Source organism: Podarcis bocagei (assembly GCF_964188305.1).
Source record: "Podarcis bocagei genome assembly, chromosome: 15".
NCBI classification, from domain to species: domain Eukaryota; kingdom Metazoa; phylum Chordata; class Lepidosauria; order Squamata; family Lacertidae; genus Podarcis; species Podarcis bocagei.
This window is the reverse complement of record NC_138141.1, coordinates 33,296,205-33,314,881: the sequence shown is the minus strand read 5'-3', so window position 1 is coordinate 33,314,881 and position 18,677 is coordinate 33,296,205. Positions and strand designations below refer to the sequence as shown.

Here is an 18,677-nt window from a genome sequence, read left to right as displayed (position 1 = left end):
GGAGCTGGGCATGTTTAGCCTGGAGAAGAGGAGGTTAAGGGGTGATATGATAGCCATGTTCAAATATATAAAAGGATGTCACATAGAGGAGGGAGAAAGGTTGTTTTCTGCTGCTCCAGAGAAGCGGACACGGAGCAATGGATCCAAACTACAAGAAAGAAGATTCCACCTAAACATTAGGAAGAACTTCCTGACAGTAAGAGCTGTTCGACAGTGGAATTTGCTGCCAAGGAGTGTGGTGGAGTCTCCTACTTTGGAGGTCTTTAAGCAGAGGCTTGACAACCATATGTCAGGAGTGCTCTGATGGTGTTTCCTGCTTGGCAGGGGGTTGGACTCGATGGCCCTTGTGGTCTCTTCCAACTCTATGATTCTATGATTCTATGATTCTATGACAGTGGAGATGGGATTACGGAGGAATGCTGTTTCTGGCCAGAGAGACTCAGTATTGTGTGTGTGTGAACTTGAATCACTTTATCATTTGTTAATTTTATAAGGGCAATTAGTTCCCACAGTAAATTATTGCTTTGATCTAAAATCTAATAAAACCATTAAAGCTATTGCAACAGGGTGCTCCCCTCACACGCAGGAAAGGAGGAGGACCCAGAACAAAGGTGTGTCTGCCCTTATACTGTATAGACATTTGAAATTCCCTGCCCTGGAGCTCAAGACCACCCCTCCATACATCATATCAACATCACAGAAGGGGTGTAACCCCGGTCCACCCCCCAGAAACATCATACCTACAGCACAGAAAACGTGGTCTACAACAGAAATTTGAATGTTGTTGTTTTTTCTGTCTGCCAGTATTAAGTTGTGGGTGGACATAGCAGTTGACACAGAGATTTCTCCAAGTGGTTCTTTATAGTAAGCTGGAACTAAACTGAACTGAACAGCTCAGCCGGCCTACTTTTATAGGCAGCTGTCTGTCAACATTGTAACAACAATACCCCAGAGTTTTCTGCCTAAATTAACTTATGTGGAGCTGAGTGAAAACTATATACACAATTCCCCTGGTGGCCAGGGTGAGAACATCAACACATAACACCCAGGTTATCTGATAATGCCTTATCTGATTACCTTTTCTGGTAGTCTGCCAATTCCTTTGAGATGGTGATTTCCCAATTCCTGAGACAAAGGGAAGGTTCCCTCACCCCCTGCCTCCTCGCAGAGAAAACATTTCGTCAGTTTGGGAGTCAAAATGGTTTCAGGACGGTCTTCCTGTGCTGCTCCAGACATGTGGTCCACATATCTATGTATGTGCTTGGTTGGTACATTTATTAACATTTTATATATATAAGACCTTAATTTTTTTTATTACAAGGCTGCCCTAGAGGGATTTCAGAGCTGAATCCTTTGCTTCTTGGCTGCAAAAAAGCAAATCTGAGAAATAATTAGCATTGCACAGTCAGCATTCTGAAAGAGGCAGGCTTCTTTCTGGTGCCAAAGTTCACTACGCTACAGGAAAACGAGGACATTCCTTCTCTGTTAAACATTTAAAAGCGCTACAATAAATAGCTTCACTGTTAAACCATTTTAAAACGCACAAAGGCAGACCAGTGTCCCTAGGAAGTTGCAGAAGTTGCAAGCTGTGCTCCGTGAAACCATGGCCACTCGTCTGTTTGAGGACAGGACTCATGCTGCTATTTATCAAAAATACAGGTTTTCCCCACAGGAGAACCTACAGGGCGTCATCTTCTCGTACCTGGAAGAAAAGGTAAGAACAATAGTGTGTATCAGTCTGAACTTATACCCGTAGATCACTGCATTCATACAGTTGGCATAATTTTATATAAAAGGAGAGCTCCATTATGAACTTTCTTGACTCTGATACTAATCTTTATCCTGAAGATGTCCTGGAAGGCTTCCTGGCCTTCTTAATACTTGAGGAAAAAATTAGCATGGTAAATGATTCCTCTAGAAGACCCTTTCCATAATCTAACATTGGTATATAACAGTACAGGCACTGAAAAACTCCCCCTCCCTTATGTGGGGGTTGTGTTCTGCCCCCCACCCACATAAGTGAAATTGTGCAAAGTGGGGAGCACCCTTGAAAAAAACCTCTGAATGTCTGCTTTCCCCTCCAGCTCTCCTCCTCTCTCTCCAATCCAGACCAAAATATCTGGAGTTGAAGCTCTGGGGGCTGGATGGAGGTTGTGAGGAAAAGTGGCGGCAGAGGCGGCGCTACCTCCTGCGTCAGCTGCTAGACGAGGAGGCTGAGCAGCCTAAAACAAGGCCCTGCTGCGCCTCTGGTCCTTTCTAACTCCACGATTCTACAGTGTCACTTTGCTTCCCGAAGTAAATATTCTGTCTCTTTCATTTCTTGTAAACAACCAATCTTTCGTTATTCCTTTTCCATGAAAACTTCTAGCAGGCATAAGGCTAAGGGTAAACACATATTCATAACAAAGAACCATTAGAACTCTAGCAAAAGGTCTTACACCTCTTGGTACTGTGCCTAGGTAGTAACAAGGGGGTGGCAGTGATATAAGAAGAAAATGGAGTTGGCTTTTACCCAGCAGGTTCCTCCCACCATTTTTCTGCGTCCAAGCAGCCCATGACATTTTTGTGTTAATTCACAGCTGGTTTCACTGTGTTTGAGTGAAAACTGCTCATGTATCAGACCTAGATGGGTACAGTGGTACCTCGGGTTAAGTACTTAATTCGTTCCGGAGGTCAGTTCTTAATCTGAAACTGTTCTTAACCTGAAGCATCATTTTAGCTAATGGGGCCTCCTGCTGCCGCTGCGCTGCCGGAGCCCGATTTCTGTTCTTATCCTGAAGCAAAGTTCTTAACCTGAAGCACTATTTCTGGGTTAGTGGAATCTGTAACCTGAAGCGTATGTAACCTGAAGCGTATGTAATCCGAGCTACCACTGTACGGCCTTGGGTAAGTCAGGAGTGGGAAAGCCGTGTCCCTCACAATGTAGTTCCTTTGACTACAACTCCCATCCATGCTAACTACTGGCCATGCTGGCTGCAGAGGACAGGGGGCTGTACTGTCTCAACAACATTGGGGTGGGTGGGTGCAGGATCCACAGGTTCCCTAAAAGGTAAAGGTAAAGGGACCCCTGACCATTAGGTCCAGTCGTGGCCGACTCTGGGGTTGCGGCGCTCATCTCGCTTTATTGGCCGAGGGAGCCGGTGTACAACTTCCGGGTCATGTGGCCAGCATGACTAAGCCGCTACTGGCAAACCAGAGCAGCGCACGGAAATGCCATTTACCTTCCCGCCATTGTGGTACCTATTTATCTACTTGCACTTTGAGGTGCTAGCCTTGCTGACAATGGCCTGGCGATGCATTTGTGAGATGTGTCGCTATCTTTTCTCAGAGAGTGAGCCCCGGGCAGCTGGCAGTCGACGTGGGTTGTGGCTCGGGCCAAAGCACTCGGATGCTGGCAAAACATTTTGAGAAGGTGGTCGGGACAGACATCAGTGAAGCTCAGATTGAGGAGGCCAGGAGAGCTCCACAACCGCCCAATGTCTCTTATCTGTAAGTAGGAGCTGACCTTGCACGTGGATGGCCAAGAGAAAGCAGGCAGGAAGACGTTTTTCTCCCTCTCTCACCACACTAGAGCTCTTGAAGCTGAATGTTGGAAGATTCAGGACCGACGAAAGATAACACAGCTTCATGCAGTCCATATTTAAACTATGGAACTCCCTCCCACATGAGGCAGGGACGGCCACCAACTTGGATGGCTTTAAACGAAGACTAGAGAAATTAAGGAAGAGGCCTATCAGTGGCTACTAGCCACAATGCCTCTGCTGGACCTACAAGGTGGGCAGAGTGAAGGCCAGTTTTTCTGACTACCGGAAGTCGCAGGAGGGAAGCCATTTTGCTCAAATCCTGCTTGTGGGCTTCCCCCAGGTATCTGGTGGACCATTGTGAGAACAGGATGCTGGACTAGACGGGCCCTAGGCCTGATCCAGAAGGCTTTCCTTATGCTCTGATGTTTGTGCACACAGACACTTCCAATTACTCCACAAATTAGATAATAAGTATTAAAATATGAACGTATATTTAAAGCGCTATCATACCACTTTAAATAGTCATGGCTTCCCCCAGAGGATTCTGGGAGCCATCATTTGTTACAGATTTACAAAAGCAGCCCCGGAATGTCTCACTTTTCCTTAGGACGTCCAAATTTTCATTCGAGGGTATGGAGTTATGCAACCATACAACCTTAGAAGACACCTGAAGCACAGGGAAGGTTTTCGGTGTTTTTTTTAATGTGTAGTGTTTTGTTATGTTTTTATATATGTTGGAAGCCGCCCAGAGTGGCTGGAGCGACCCAGTCAAATGGCTTGGGTATAAAGAATACAATGATTATGGAATAGGACACCCCTATTTTCATCGGAGAAATGTTGGGTGGTATGACGATGGCTGTGCTCTGTCTCCACAGCTGGAGACAGCAATGCTACTGAATTCCAGTTGCTGGAAACCACAGAAGGGGAGAGGAGTCTTGCAAAGGGGCCAGGAAAGGGGGTGCTGTGGGTGCGGTCCGCCCCGGGTGTCACCACTGAGGGGGGTGACAAAATGCCAGGCAGCACTCACCGCGGGGCCTGCAGTGCGCCTGAGCTACGCATCTCTCCTGAGAGTAATGTGGTGGCTGTAGGGTGGCTGAGTGGGAGAAGGCAGGCAGACTCTGGAGGCCCCGCGGTGCGCCCTGCCCCCGATGGGTGGCTCACCCACTGGGCGCACTGCCCCAGGCGCCCAAGCGGCTTCCTCTGCCGCTGGTCTTGCACCCAGGCTTTGTTCGCAGGTTTCCCATTGGAGCATCTGGCTGGCCACTGTGGGAACAGGATGCTTAGCCAGATGGGCCTTGGGCCTGATCCAGGAGGCTTCGAACAACCACCTTGCCATCTCCTCTCACAGGGTGTGCCCTGCCGAAGACCTCCCTTTCGAAGACGGCTCTGTGGACCTGGTCACGGCATTTGCGGCCGTCCACTGGTTTGACGGGCCTCGCTTTCTGAGGGAAGTGGACCGAGTTCTCAAGCCGTCAGGCTGTGTGGTCTTCAGCTCCTACAACCAGCACATGCAGTTGTGTTACAAAGATTGTACAGAGAAGTTAACGGAGATCTTCAGAGAGGTCAGTCCATCGCACAGGCCTGCCTGCCCAGACCTCGGACCTGAGGTCTGCCCTCAGGCCACATATTTCTTTTTTTTTTTTAAATAAATTTTTTATTAGTTTTTCACAATTTTTATAAACACAGACATAACACAATAACAACAAACAAACACATAAACAAACATGTATAATTTCAAATCCTTATTTCTTAAACCTTACTTCACCGACTTCCGCATACCTCCCCTTTCTGCATCCCAATTTCCAAATTCGTTTCAGCAAATCCTACCCCTTAATTTTATCCAATTTTCCCTTATTCTTTCCCTTTACTTAATCTTTTGCAGGTGTAATCCCCTTTTTTCAAAAACTTCAACATTTTAACATTCATTAATTTTACAATGTTTCTTAAGATAAATTTTAAATTTTTTCCAGTCTTCATCCGCCGTCTCTTTCCCCTGATCACGGATTCTGCCGGTCATTTCAGCCAGTCCCGTGTAGTCAATCACCTTCATCTGCCATTCTTCCAGAGTGGGTAGATCTTGTCTATTCCAATACTTTGCGATGAGTATTCTTGCTGCTGTTGTAGCGTACATAAAAAAATTTCTGTCTTTCTTTAACACCAATTGGCCAACAATGCCCAAGAGAAAGGCCTCTGGTTTCTTAGGGAAAGTACATTTAAGTACCTTTTTCATTTCATTATATATCATTTCCCAAAAAGCCTTAATCTTCGGGCACGTCCACCAAAGGTGGTAGAAAGTACATTCAGTTTCTTTACATTTCCAACACTTATTATCAGGCAAATGGTAGATTTTTGCTAGCTTGACTGGGGTCATGTACTGTCAGGGAACTGCCATCAGAGGCACGGGAGAAGGAGAGGGTCTCTGATTCTGCAGGAGAAGGTCCCAGCGCTAGAGGGAGACTAAGCTGGGAAGAAGGGGAAGAGAATGAGTGTAACACCAGGGATCCAGGAGAGCAACGGGACAGGGAGGTGCAGGGGCTCCAGGACTCTTCGTTGGAAGTTAGTGAGGAGAGCCCAAGTACCCTGCTGCCCACGCCCACCCTGCGCAGGAGACTCCCGCGCAGTGAGAGGCGGAGATGATTGGGTGTCAAACAACTCTTATGTTGGCAACGCTTTAAGAAATGCCCACAGACAGATTCTACGAGTGACTAAGGGCAGCCACGCTGAGATGGGCTGTGCAGTCCGGAGGGTTTAACCAGGCAATCTAATGCTCAAACGGGGCAGGATTACGCACGAGTAACTCCCAACCATTATAGCAATCTGTCTGTCACTGAAAGTTGCTCGTGCGCAACAAGCAGAAGGGGGGCATCATGAGTAAGACCGGAGAAGTCGGAGCCAAGAGAGGGGCGGCTGGAGGCCAATCACTGGAGGAGAGAAACCGCGATCTGGAAGAGCACATAGCCATCCTGAACGGCGAGGCTGGACGAACGACGGTCTCAGGATGCTCAGGGGAAACCCACCCCCATAGCAAGGAAGGTACCGGGACTGGTGCACAAGTTTGGGGGAAAGCCTCAAGAGTATGGGGCGTTTAGAACAGAAATAGAAAATGCCAAGAAGCTACAGCAAAACAATTTTGAGAATGAAGCAGCCAAAGTTGCTTATATTGTGGGGCACTTGCAGGACGGGGCGAGAGAGTGGATTCGACCACTTATGGCGACGCAGAATGACGCCATGGAGGATCTACTGGAATTCTTTCAGGCGATGGACGCGATGTTCAGTAGCGATGTGCAACAGAGTGTGACCAAACGGGAACTGCTGAACTGTAAGCAGGGAGAAGGGTCAGTTAGAGACTATTGGTCACGTTTTGCCATGATAGTTCATCGCCTGGGGTGGCAGCTGGACTCGGAGCCCGTACAAATGCTATTTGAGGAGGGGTTGTCACCAACGGTCAAAGATGAGCTTTTGCGCGCACCACGCCCAGAGTCTATGGATCAGCTGACCAAGGCAGTCCTTGCGATTGGCGTAAGACAGGAAGCGCGGGCTCAAGAGAGGCGGGAAGGGAGAGAGCAGCGTTGTCATGACTACCGCATTCCTAGAATACCTAGGCAGCCTTCCCCGTTGGCGGAGCCAATGGAAATAGGCGGTGCTCGCGCCCAGGAAGTTTCAAACTCCAGCGAGAGTCGCAAAAAGGAGGGAAAGGATGTAAAAACGACCAAGAAATGTTTCCTTTGCCAACGGCCAGGACATTTTGCCAGAGTCTGCCCACAAAGGAAGGCCTGGCAAGGAATGGTGGGGGTCGTGGGAGGCGAGGAGGAGGAACCCCAGACTCCGGAGCAGGGAAACGGAAACGCTTGGCTGCCAATCAGCGGGCACAGCAGCCGAGCCAACAACCAATGAATGTGCCCAAACCAGATTCTCCAAGAGCTGCAATTGCCATTGAGGTGGTACTAGAACTCCCTAATGGGCACCCAGTGAAGGTTCAAGGTATGCTGGACTCGGGAAGCTCATGCAACTTTTTTAGCAGGGACTTTGCCTTAGAGCATCAGCTTCACCTGCTACCTTTGGATGCACCTCTGCAAGTCACCACCATTGATGGGAGGGAACTGATTGGGGGGGAAGTTACACACCAGACCCCACCGATGAGAATGAGAGTGTCTAGGCACTCAGAGACAATTGCCTTCCACGTTGCCTCATTAGCGGGTCCTCCAATAATATTAGGGATGAGCTGGCTAGCGCAACATGATCCGGTGGTGGCGTGGCATCAGAGGACCGTCAGCTTTGGGTCTGACTACTGCCTGCAGCACTGCTTAGGCGGGGAAATGCCAAGGATGAGCGTAGCCAGAGTGGCTAGCACTGCAGTGGAGGGTAAAGGAAGGGTGCCACCACAATATGCTGATCTGAAGGAGGTTTTCAGTGAGAAGGAGGCAGATAAACTGCCACCCCACAGGCCGTTCGATTGCCAGATCAATTTGCTCCCTGGGGAGCAGCTGCCGGTGGGTAAGCTGTATGCCATGTCAGACAGGGAGATGAAGGAGTTACGGGACTTTATTGACAAGAACCTAAAGAGAGGGTTCATAAGAGAGTCAAAGGCAGTGGGGGGGTAGTCCAGTATTTTTTGTGGACAAAAAGGGCACTGATAAGCCAAGGCTTGTAGTGGACTTCAGAAGGGTAAATTAGGTGTCAGAACCTGTGACTTTCCCTATGACCAGAATTGACGACATTCTGACGAGAGTGAGGAAGGGAAAGATTTTCACCAAGCTAGACCTTAGGGGGGCTTACAACTTAATCCGAATGAGAGAGGGAGATGAATGGAAAACCACCATGTTCACACCCCTGGGGGCCTTTGAATATCTCGTTATGCCTTTCGGATTACAGTCAGTCTCCGCCTGTTTTCAAGCGTTCATGCACCACGTGTTGGGGTCTCTGCTTTACAAGAACTGTGTAGCATTCCTGGACGACGTCTTGATATATTCAGAAAATGAGGAGCAACATGTGAGAGATGTCAGGGAAGTGCTACAACGATGGCAGAAACACCAGTTGTGGGTCAAGCTAGAGAAATGTCAGTTTCATGCCCGAGAGGTGGAGTTCCTGGGGTACAAGTTATCTGACAAAGGCTTAGCTATGGACCCAAGCAAGGTGCAAGCCGTATTGGAGTGGAAAACCCCTAAGACTCGAGAGGACGTGCAGAGGTTCCTAGGTTTTGGCAATTTCTACAGGAAGTTCATCAAGAACTTTGCACACTTGACAGCCCCAATCACGGACTGTCTCAGTAGTAAAAAGAAGTTTGTGTGGACGGAGGAAGCCCAGCGATCCTTTGAAAGCTTGAAGAAGGCGTTCGCATCAGAAGAACAATTACTGCATGTGGATTTGGAGAAACCACTACGGTTGGAGATGGACGCGTCAGACAGAGCTATTGGGGCGGTTCTGTTGCAGCCAGGACTGAACAAGCAAGAATGGAAACCGTGTGCCTTTTTCTCGAGGAAACTGAGCAAGTCGGAACAAAACTACACTGTGTACGACCGAGAACTAGCAATTTACGCCGCCTTTCATCGGTGGCGCCATTTTTTGATAGGGGCGCAGCGCAAGATCTAGGTCTGTACAGATCATAAGAACTTGGAATACTGGCAGACAGCACGGGTGCTCAACCAGAGACAGATTCACTGGGCGCAGGAGTTTTCCAAGTTTTCCTTTGAAATCCAGTATGTGCCAGGCGAGCTAAACGTGAGAGCAGACGCTCTCTCGCGGAAACCAGAGTACTTCGAAGGAGAGGGGCCGCCGGAGACCCGACACGTCATACCTGAGGACCGATGGGTGTGTGTGGGAACGCTAGTGGGCACGAGAGAACTGGCAGGACTCACTAGGGACGATGAATTCGCACGAACAAAAATCAGGGAACTCCAAGATGGGAGGGGAGCACCAGAGGGGTTCGAGGAGAAGGAAGGGGTGTTGTACTACAGGGGGGCGATGTACGTACCAGGAGAGGCTTTAAGAAGAAGGGTACTCAAACAACTACATGACACCCCCACAGCGGGGCACTTTGGGCAACACAAAACCATGATGCTGGTGACCCGACAATTTTGGTGGCCACGGGTGAGGGAAGATGTACGCGAATATGTAAGAGGGTGTGACCGCTGCCAGAGGGCCAAAGGGGAACGCACGGTGCCAGCGGGTTTGCTGGAACCCTTACCCACACCAAACAAACCCTGGGAGGTGGTGTCAATTGATTTCATGATGGATTTGCCCAAATCGAGGGGAAAAACAGCAGTGATGGTAGTAGTCAACTTGCTAACCAAAATGTGCCATTTTATCGCCTGCTCACATGCGGTGACGGCGGAAGAAACGGCACGGTTGTTTGTAGAACACATTTTCAAGCTGCATGGCGTCCCATTGAGGGTTTTATCTGACCGCGGAAAACAATTTACTTCCCGGTTTTGGAGGAAGCTCATGAGCCTACTGCAAGTCGAGGTCAGCTTCTCGACAGCGAGACACCCAGAAACCAATGGGCAGGCGGAAAGGGCAAACAGTGTACTCCAGCAATACTTACGCTGCTACGTTAGCGAGAGGCAGAATGATTGGGTAAAGAAACTAGCGCTAGCAGAATTTGCGTACAATAATGCTGAACATGTGTCCACCGGTATGAGCCCCTTCTTAGCCAATTATGGGTGTCATCCCAGGGCATTCCCGGGTAATGAGGAACAGAGCTGGAGTGTGCCAGCAGCTGAACAGTTTGTGGAAGAATTGGAAGCGTTACATCAACAGCTCAAGATGAACCTAGAAAGGGCCAAGGCCAATTACAAGAAGCAAGCAGATAAACACCGAAGGGAAGGGGAAACCATTAGGGTGGGGGATCACGTGTGGCTGTCCACTCAAGGGTTACCCTTTAAGGGAGGGTGCAAGAAGTTGCAGCCCAGACGACGGGGGCTATTTGAAGTTATACAACAGATAAATCCCGTGGTGTTCAAGCTCAGGTTGCCCAACAACATGAAAATACATCCCGTGTTCCACAGGTCCTTACTCTCACCACACAGAGAGGGGCGGGAATTCGAGGGGCGGGAGGTAGAAGTCATGCCACAACTACAGGTAGAAGAAAGGGAACACCAGAGTTCGGCCGCAGAGATAGTTGATTCAAGGTGGAGAGGTCGGCAAGTGGAGTACTTGGTGGCGTGGGAAGGAGAGCCCTGGTCGGAAAACACGTGGGTGCCAGCAGAGGCAGTTGGCGACAAGCATATGGTGGAAGTGTTCCACCGACGGATTCCAGATAAACCCAAGCCCTTAGAGCGATTCTGGGAGGAACAGTTCGGCACCACAGAGGAGGAAGAGAGTTTCGAAGGGTTTTCAGAATCCGACGAAGAATCAGATTGGGAGAGTCATTCCTTGGGTGGGAACATTAGCAGGTGGGAAGAGGTGTTCACACCCACAGATGAGGAGGACAGCTCATTCCGGGGTTTCCTTGGCTCGCCGACCAGAGAAGAGGCTGTGTGCTGGTCCCGGGGGGGGGGGAGGTACTGATACCGTAGCCGAAGTTCAGTCCAGAGTCACTAGCAGAGTAGACGATCACTAGATGAGATGCGAGGTCCGAAACAGGGAGCCAGGCAGGGGAACAGGAACGCTGGTAGAGCAGAAGCAGGGAGCCAGGCGGGGAACAGGAACACTGGTGGGTCAGCAGCGGGCAGCCGGGCGAGGAACAGGAACACCGGAGAGTAGAAGCAGGAAGCCGGGCGTGGAACAGGCACACCGGGAGTGCAGATCTAGGTCTGGGTAAAAGCAGGTACTCCACAACGACGTTGCTCCCGCAACCTGGGACCAGGCTGCCTGACCTTTATCTTCTTCTAAGGCCGGGGGTGGTCCCGGCCCCCAGGAGCCCTGCCTCTCCTGGCCTTAAGGCGAGCACTCCTCCTGGGAGAGACCAGTTCCCTTCGCCTCTGTGCCCTAAGCCGCTGCAGTTCAGGAGAGGCCGAAGGGTTACTGGGCCCCGGGGGAGGCTCACCTGTAGCCACTGAGTCCTCCAGCACCTCTGGGGCCAGAATGGTCTCACCTGGTGCCTGCCCCTGAGGATCTGGCACAGGTGCAGGCTCCTCAGCATCTAGGCCTTGCCCCAGTTCAGCCGGCCCTGGAGGCGGGGACTCCTGTGCCGGCTGGGATTCCTCCAGTTCACTCTCAGACTCGGAATCCCAGGCCATCACAGGCTGCAATAGAGCCCCCGGGTCGGAGGGGGAGTGAAGGGGGCCCTGGGAGGGAGGTGGATGTCAGGGAACTGCCATCAGAGGCACGGGAGAAGGAGAGGGTCTCTGATTCTGCAGGAGAAGGTCCCAGCGCTAGAGGGAGACTAAGCTGGGAAGAAGGGGAAGAGAATGAGTGTAACACCAGGGATCCAGGAGAGCAACGGGACAGGGAGGTGCAGGGGCTCCAGGACTCTTCGTTGGAAGTTAGTGAGGAGAGCCGAAGCACCCCGCTGCCCACGCCCACCCTGCGCAGGAGACTCCCGCGCAGTGAGAGGCGGAGACGATTGGGCGTCAAACAACTCTTATGTTGGCAACGCTTTAAGAAACGCCCACAGACAGATTCTACGAGTGACTAAGGGCAGCCACGCTGAGATGGGCTGTGCAGTCCGGAGGGTTTAACCAGGCAATCTAATGCTCAAACGGAGCAGGATTAAGCACGAGTAACTCCCAACCATTATATGTACCACCTATAGATCATTTTCATAATATTTTCCTTTAAGGCATTATATGCCGTAAATTTTATACCGGTGGTCCACAACTGTTCCCAGTCAGCAAACATAATGTTATGACCTATGTCCTGTGCCCACTTAATCATAGCTGATTTTACTGTTTCATCTTGTGTGTTCCATTTCAACAGCAAGTTATACATTCTTGACAAATTTTTAGCATTGGGTTCTAGCAGTTCTGTTTCTAATTTTGATTTTTCCACCTGGAAGCCAATTTTCCTGTCCTGTTTGTAAACTTCCATTATTTGATAATAATGGAGCCAGTCTCGTACTTTATCTTTCAATTTCTCCAAGCTCTGTAGTTTCAGTTTATCTCCCTCCTGTTTCAAAATTTCCCAATATTTTGGCCATTTGGCCTCCATATTGAGCTTTTTCACGGCTTTTGCCTCCATTGGCGACAACCACCTTGGGGTTTTGTTTTCCAACAAATCTTTGTATTTAATCCAAACATTATATAATGCTTTCCTGACAATATGATTTTTAAAAGCTTTGTGAGCTTTAACCTTGTCATACCATAGATATGCATGCCATCCAAATACATTGTTGAAACCTTCCAGATCCAAAATATCTGTATTCTCGAGGAGCAGCCAGTCTTTCATCCAGCAGAAAGCCGCTGATTCATAGTAAAGTTTAAAGTCCGGCAGGGCAAATCCCCCTCTTTCCTTTGCATCTGTTAAAATTTTGAATTTTATTCTGGGTTTTTTGCCCTGCCAGACGAATTTCGAAATGTCTTTCTGCCACCTCTTGAAACAGTCCATTTTATCAACAATCTGCAAAGCTTGAAATAAAAATAACATTCTAGGCAATACATTCATCTTGATAACAGCGATTCGGTCAGGCCACATATTTCAGGGCCATCCCTGCCAGTTTTCTAGCCCCAAATGTCGGTGGGGTTGTTGTTGTTTTTAAGTTTCTTTCCTGTAGAAGGACAGCAGAGTCCTTCAATCTATGTTAATTGAGCAAACCTACAAGTCCTGGGTGCATTTTAATCCCTCCTTCAAAACACTGGCACTATGGAAAAGAATATCATTTCAGGGCCCAGGCGAGGACATGAAGGGGATAAGAAAAAATCATCCCACCCTCTGAAATGTTTGCCGTGAGAAGCTCTTATGGTCAGCTTGCTTTATGTTTTTTGCAGAAGTTTTAAGACCTTCCTATGCAGAAGATTTGTGACTATGTGGCTATTTTCTGTTAGTTTATTACAGCAATATTTATAAAGCCAGTTTCTACAAAGCACCGTGACTTTCAACACTTTTACTAACCCCTGCTCAGTAATTAAAATAGCCCCCCCCCCACACACCACATAAAACAAAAGACCTCCAAGTGGTTTTCAAGGCAGTCTAAAATATTACAGTCAAACCTCGGCTGTCGACCATAATCCGTTCCAGAAGACCATTCGACTTCTGAACATTCAACAACTGAAAACAAAGCGGAAGCCTCAATACAATAGGGAAACTCAAAACAGAAGCCGCATAGCATGTTCGGCTTCTGAAAATCAGTGGCGTAGCGTGGATTCTCAGCACCCGGGGCAAGGCAAGTAATTTGCGCCCCCTAACCCGTGGATTTGCACCCCCTAACCCTACCCCCCAGATGTTGCGGCCGGTGCGGCCGGCCCCCCTGCACCCCCCACGCTACGCCACTGCTGAAAATCGTTCAAAAACCAGAGCAGTTACTCGCTGTTTGGGTGCCAAAACGTTCCAAAATGGAGGCATTCGGGAACCGAGGTCTGACTAGAATTTGAAATACCAATTTAAAAAACATTAAAAACCTGTTACATAAAATAAATAAAATTGACCATTTCAAACACTTATAGCTACTAAAACCTAGGTAGGCATGCAGGAATGAAAAAGTTTTTAGCCAGATATGTCAGTGGGCAGGCAGTTCCAAAGTGCTGCCACAATAAAAGATTGATTTCTTGTAAGTGCTGAATGAATGTTACGTGACACTTGTGAAAGGACCAGTTTCGCAGATCCCAGCCATCAAATGGGCACATACTGAGTGACAGTCTTGAAATACGTTATTCTATAGGCTGCCACACCTCACACATTTCCCTCAATGCTTTTAGTCTTTCCATATAGGGAGCATCTGCATGTTGACCATCTTTCTACTCCGGATTTCTGCACCTTTAACAGCTCAGCATCCTCTTTTATGCAGTATGCTTTGAACAGTGAGATTTTTGCAAGCATAAAAGAAATGACTGTGGCTTCCCACCCCCTGCCCCTTCTCTCTCTCTCTCTCTTTTCCAGATCCAAGACGAGCTTCTCACCTTTAAAAATGCAAAGGTCAAATCACTTGAGAATGATTACCAAGAAATCTTTGATTCTTTGCCCTTTCAGGAGAAGAAGAGGTGAGTGGATCAGGCCCTTTTGTACAATGCGGTGCATGGACCCAGCCATGCCAATCACTTCAATCTCCTGCTAAAAACATTTCTGTTCCACCAAGCTTATGCAAACTATTAAGAATGCATCCACAGTTGTTAAATGATACCTGTTTTTAACTTTTTTTTTACCAACTTACTGAATTTGTAAGTCGTATGGTTTTGTTACTGTAAATGACTTTGATATATTTTTATGACACAGCAACATCAAATATTTTTGAACTAAACAAATGCAAATTGGAAAGTCCAGAACAATGCTGTCAAAGTCACTAAGTTGAACACCCAAACTCTCCTGAGCAAACATACATATGATTGACACCACTTCCGTAGTCAAAAGATTTCTGTACTCTCAACTCAGCCCCGAACTTCTCCTAAAGCTTTCTGCTTCTTTCCAGGATGACGGATATTTTCGATAAAATTCCCCTGAGTGTTGCTGACGTAATAGGATATATCCAGTCACTCTCGCCGTACCGACATTATCTGAAAGCCCAGCCTGAGGAGGCAAAATCACTTCTCCAAACCACAGAGCGAAGGTGACAAAATCTGTTCTCTGGAGTAAGCCAAATGTGGAAGGGCCAAGGAACCATGGCTAAGTCCACTAGGGGAGTTGTGTTTAAGTCTTTAGCCTGTGATGTTGCATGTCTTTTCATAGATGGCATGCAGTAGAATTTACCGGTAACTGTTCTCAGTACAAGATGCGAGCAAAGCAGAAGGTCTTGGATTTCCATATTTTTTCCTGAAATGAAAATTCAGCTCCAATATGCACGTTGTAATTTTTAATTCAAAAAATTCCCATGTAGAGTAACAGAATTGTAAAGTTGGATGGGAACCACCCCCCCCCCAAAAAAAAATTAGCCCAGGGATGGAAGGAAGAAATAACCATGACCAGAAAAGAATGGCAAGCCAAGTTGATGGCAAAATTAACTGGGAAGCTCAGAAATCAAGAAGACAAGAACTTTAAGAAAGAATGGGGAAAGTTTATAATTTATCTACGAGACTACTGAAAGCAAGTTAAAACATTAGCAGGATTTTAATCACAATTGTAAAGTAACAGTAAGTATGGATAATTTACAAGGGTAATACCGTATTTTTTGCTCTGTAAGACTCACTTTTCCCCTCCTAAAAATTAAGGGGAAATGTGTGTGCGTCTTATGGAGCGAATGCAGGCTGCACAGCTATCCCAGATGCCAGAACAGCAAGAGGGATTGCTGCTTTCACTGTGCAGTGATCCCTCTTGCTGTTCTGACTTCTGAGATTCAGAATATTATTTTTCTTGTTTTCCTCCTCCAAAAACTAGGTGCGTCTTGTGGTCTGGTGCGTCTTATAGTGCGAAAAATACGGTAATTTGGATTAGTATTGATATGCAGTTGTAAATATCAGTAGGACCAATAGAAGGGATGGGTGGGGGAAGTCAGGAGATTCAGAGTAATCTCAATATTTGGGTTTTTTTGTTACGGGTTTATACTTTTTAAAAAATCAAATTAAAAATTATTTTCAAAAGGAAGGGTCCCTAAGGGCCATCTAGTCCAACCCCCTGCAATGCAGGAATGTCCGCTAACGTACGTGAGTGGCGAAGTCAGGAGTGTTGCCAGATGCCAGCTATTCATTTAATCTGTGCATAAGCCGTGCTTCAAACCTTATGCCAGCTTTATGTCCTCAGTCCCATTTCCCCACACCCGCCGTTTCCCGCATTTTATTGTACCAGTTTGTCGAAGAGGCAGCCTCCCAAATTCTTCTAAGTATCTCGCCATTATGCGCCTGGCTGCCGTCAAAAGACAACTTGTTTGAACCTTGAAAAGATGGAGCGGGGCTAGCTCTGGACATTTCGAGGTGTTTCGTCCAGTAATTGTTTTCATTTCAATGAATCCCAGAACTGAACCCTGGTTTTTGCTCTCTTGCTTTCCTTCCCCTAGGTTTCTGGAGACGATGGGCGTTTCTTCTCGGGATACCCAGCTGGAGTTGCGCACAAAGCACATTTGCATCTTGGGCTGCAAGAGCTCCTGAGAGGAATGTCAGTCTAAATGCACAGGGCAGGGCGCATGCCTAGGAAAGCCAGATTTGGACCCCAGCTCTATCAGTCGTGAAGACAGCAGGTTGTGATTCCAGAGTTCCATTGATTTCAAGAAGAGTGGGAACTAGATGGTATCAACGGGCCAGAAGCCTTCTGAAGTCACCTCTTCCCTGCAGCAGTGATTGGTCTGTCTCCTTGGACCTTGTTCCAGAAGCTCTCTGCAAACAATCCGTTTAGCCCACTGATAAGAGCTGGCAATCTGAGATGGAAGAGAAAAGGTGTCAGGGAGATTCTCCCTGACACCCACGTGTTGAGGCAGAAAACAAGAGAGCTGGGTGTCGGAAAAGCGTTAGAACTCAGGCCTGGATCACTGGGTGGCTGCCTCTGAAACTGGAAGTCGGTGTCATCTTTTACCTGCTCCTCTCATGTAGAATCATGTGCATTGTTAAGAATCTTTTCATTTGGTATCGTAATAAAACAGAACTGAGTTGAATAGTGAATTCATTGCTTTTATTTGTTGTTCGTTTATGGCTGATATAACTCAAATCAAATGAAATCAGCTTAAAACAATTACCATACGACAATTAAAAAAATTAAAAATCCACAATGAATGCCTTCACACTAAAGCCTTCACATCCAGTGAACCTTAGGAGCATACAGTATAAATGAGAGTCCATCTCCTCCCAAGGATCAAAGCATCCAGGCCAGTGTGTACAAGTTAGGACATTCTCAATGTTACCAATAGCAAGACCTTAAACTTGTCCTGTAACCCATATTACTGACTTAATTTACTCCCCACGGAATTCTGGGACCTGTAGTTCTGGGAGGGAGGGAAGGAAGGAGGCAAAAAAACCTTCAGAATTTTCAGCAGCCTTGCTGAACTGCAATTCCCAGAATCCTTTAGCAGGAAGCCTTTTTAAGCCGGCATAAAAACCCCAAACTGGCCTGCCTGTTTAGTTGCAGACTTGCAGCTGTGACAAATGGAAGTTAAAATTAGGCGAATGTAAGAGTTAGTTTGGGGCGGGTGAGTAGAGGCTGTTGTAAACAAAATCTGCCCTTTTCCCCTAATGGGGTATCCAAGAGCCCATATAGAGTCCTTGCGTGGGTTCCTATTGGTAGGAGAAAATAATAGAAGCCAACCAGAGAATATTGAGAAGCAAAGCAGCTAGTAAGCCTGATCTTTATTAAAGCTATTGCAACAGGGTGCTCCCCTCACACGCAGGAGGACGGAGGAGGACCCAGAACAAAGGTGTGCCTGCCCTTATACTGTATAGACATTTGAAATTGCCCGCCCTGGAGTCTAAGACCACCCCTCCATACATCATACATACATCACAGAAGGGGTCTAACCCAAGAATCCCCCCCCCAAAAAAACATCATACCTATATCACAGAAAACATGGTCTACAACAGAAATTTGAATGTTGTTTTTCCTGTCTGCCAGTATTACGTTGTGGGTGGACATAGCAGTTGACACAGAGATTTCTCTAATTGGTTCTTTATAGTAAGCTGGAACTGAACTGAACAGCTCAGCCGGCCTACTTTTATGGGCAGCCGGCTGTCCACATTGTAACAACAATACCCCAGGGTTTTCCACCTAAATTAACCTATATGGACCTGAGTGAAAACTATATACACAATACCCCTGGTGGCCAGGGTGAGAACATCAACACATAACACCCAGGTTATCTGATAATGCCTTCTCTGATTGCCTGATTACATTTAAAAGCGCTACAATAAATTACTTCACTGTTAAAACATTTAAAAACACACAAAGGCAGACCAGTGTCCCTAGGAACGTGCAGAAGTTGCAAGCTGTGCTCCGTGAAACCATGGTCACTCGTCTGTTTGAGGAGAGGGCTCACGCTGCTATTTATCAGAAATACAGGTTTTCCCCACAGGAGAACCTACAGGGTGTGATCTTCTCATACCTGGAAGAAAAGATAAGAACATAATAGAATGTGTCAGTCTGAACTTGCAAGAAGTTGCAAGATGTGCTCCATGAAATGGCCACTCCTCTTATTGAGGAGAGGGCTCACGC

The 18,677-nt window shown here is 47.5% G+C and overlaps 2 protein-coding genes across 4 annotated transcripts in view; both read left to right on the top strand.

Annotated features, from left to right (window-relative positions):
• LOC308574849 (putative methyltransferase) overlaps positions 1–17,130 on the top strand; it is a 30,764-nt gene extending 13,634 nt beyond the window's left edge. The window contains exon 7 of the transcript XR_014002591.1: positions 16,916–17,130. The gene's annotated coding sequence lies outside the window, so the exon portion shown is untranslated. The remainder of the gene's footprint in view (positions 1–16,915) is intronic.
• Positions 717–16,909, top strand: LOC308574850 (putative methyltransferase). 3 transcript variants are annotated; one of them, XM_081173180.1, is made up of 6 exons: positions 740–1,714; positions 3,329–3,489; positions 4,873–5,086; positions 14,496–14,596; positions 15,022–15,159; positions 16,540–16,909. In XM_081173180.1, exons 1-6 carry the CDS (start codon positions 1,604–1,606, stop codon positions 16,628–16,630), a joined length of 816 nt encoding a protein of 271 aa, XP_081029306.1. In that variant the 5' UTR covers positions 740–1,603; the 3' UTR covers positions 16,631–16,909. The 3 variants fall into 3 exon arrangements, with proteins under 3 accessions (XP_081029308.1, XP_081029307.1, XP_081029306.1); XM_081173181.1 differs by lacking the exon at positions 15,022–15,159 and having other exon boundaries at positions 723–1,714; XM_081173182.1 differs by lacking the exons at positions 14,496–14,596; positions 15,022–15,159; positions 16,540–16,909 and adding an exon at positions 13,088–14,489 and having other exon boundaries at positions 717–1,714; positions 4,873–5,143.
• Positions 17,131–18,677: the final 1,547 nt, after the last annotated feature.

Excerpts from the sequence above, each read along its gene's own strand:
- LOC308574850 (XM_081173180.1), top strand. The coding sequence starts at position 1,604 with ATGGCCACTCGTCTGTTTGAGGACAGGACTCATGCTGCTATTTATCAA. Across the intron at positions 3,490-4,872 it reads CCGCCCAATGTCTCTTATCT|GGTGTGCCCTGCCGAAGACC; the intron begins GTAAGTAGGAGC and ends CTCCTCTCACAG. Across the intron at positions 14,597-15,021 it reads CCCTTTCAGGAGAAGAAGAG|GATGACGGATATTTTCGATA; the intron begins GTGAGTGGATCA and ends GCTTCTTTCCAG.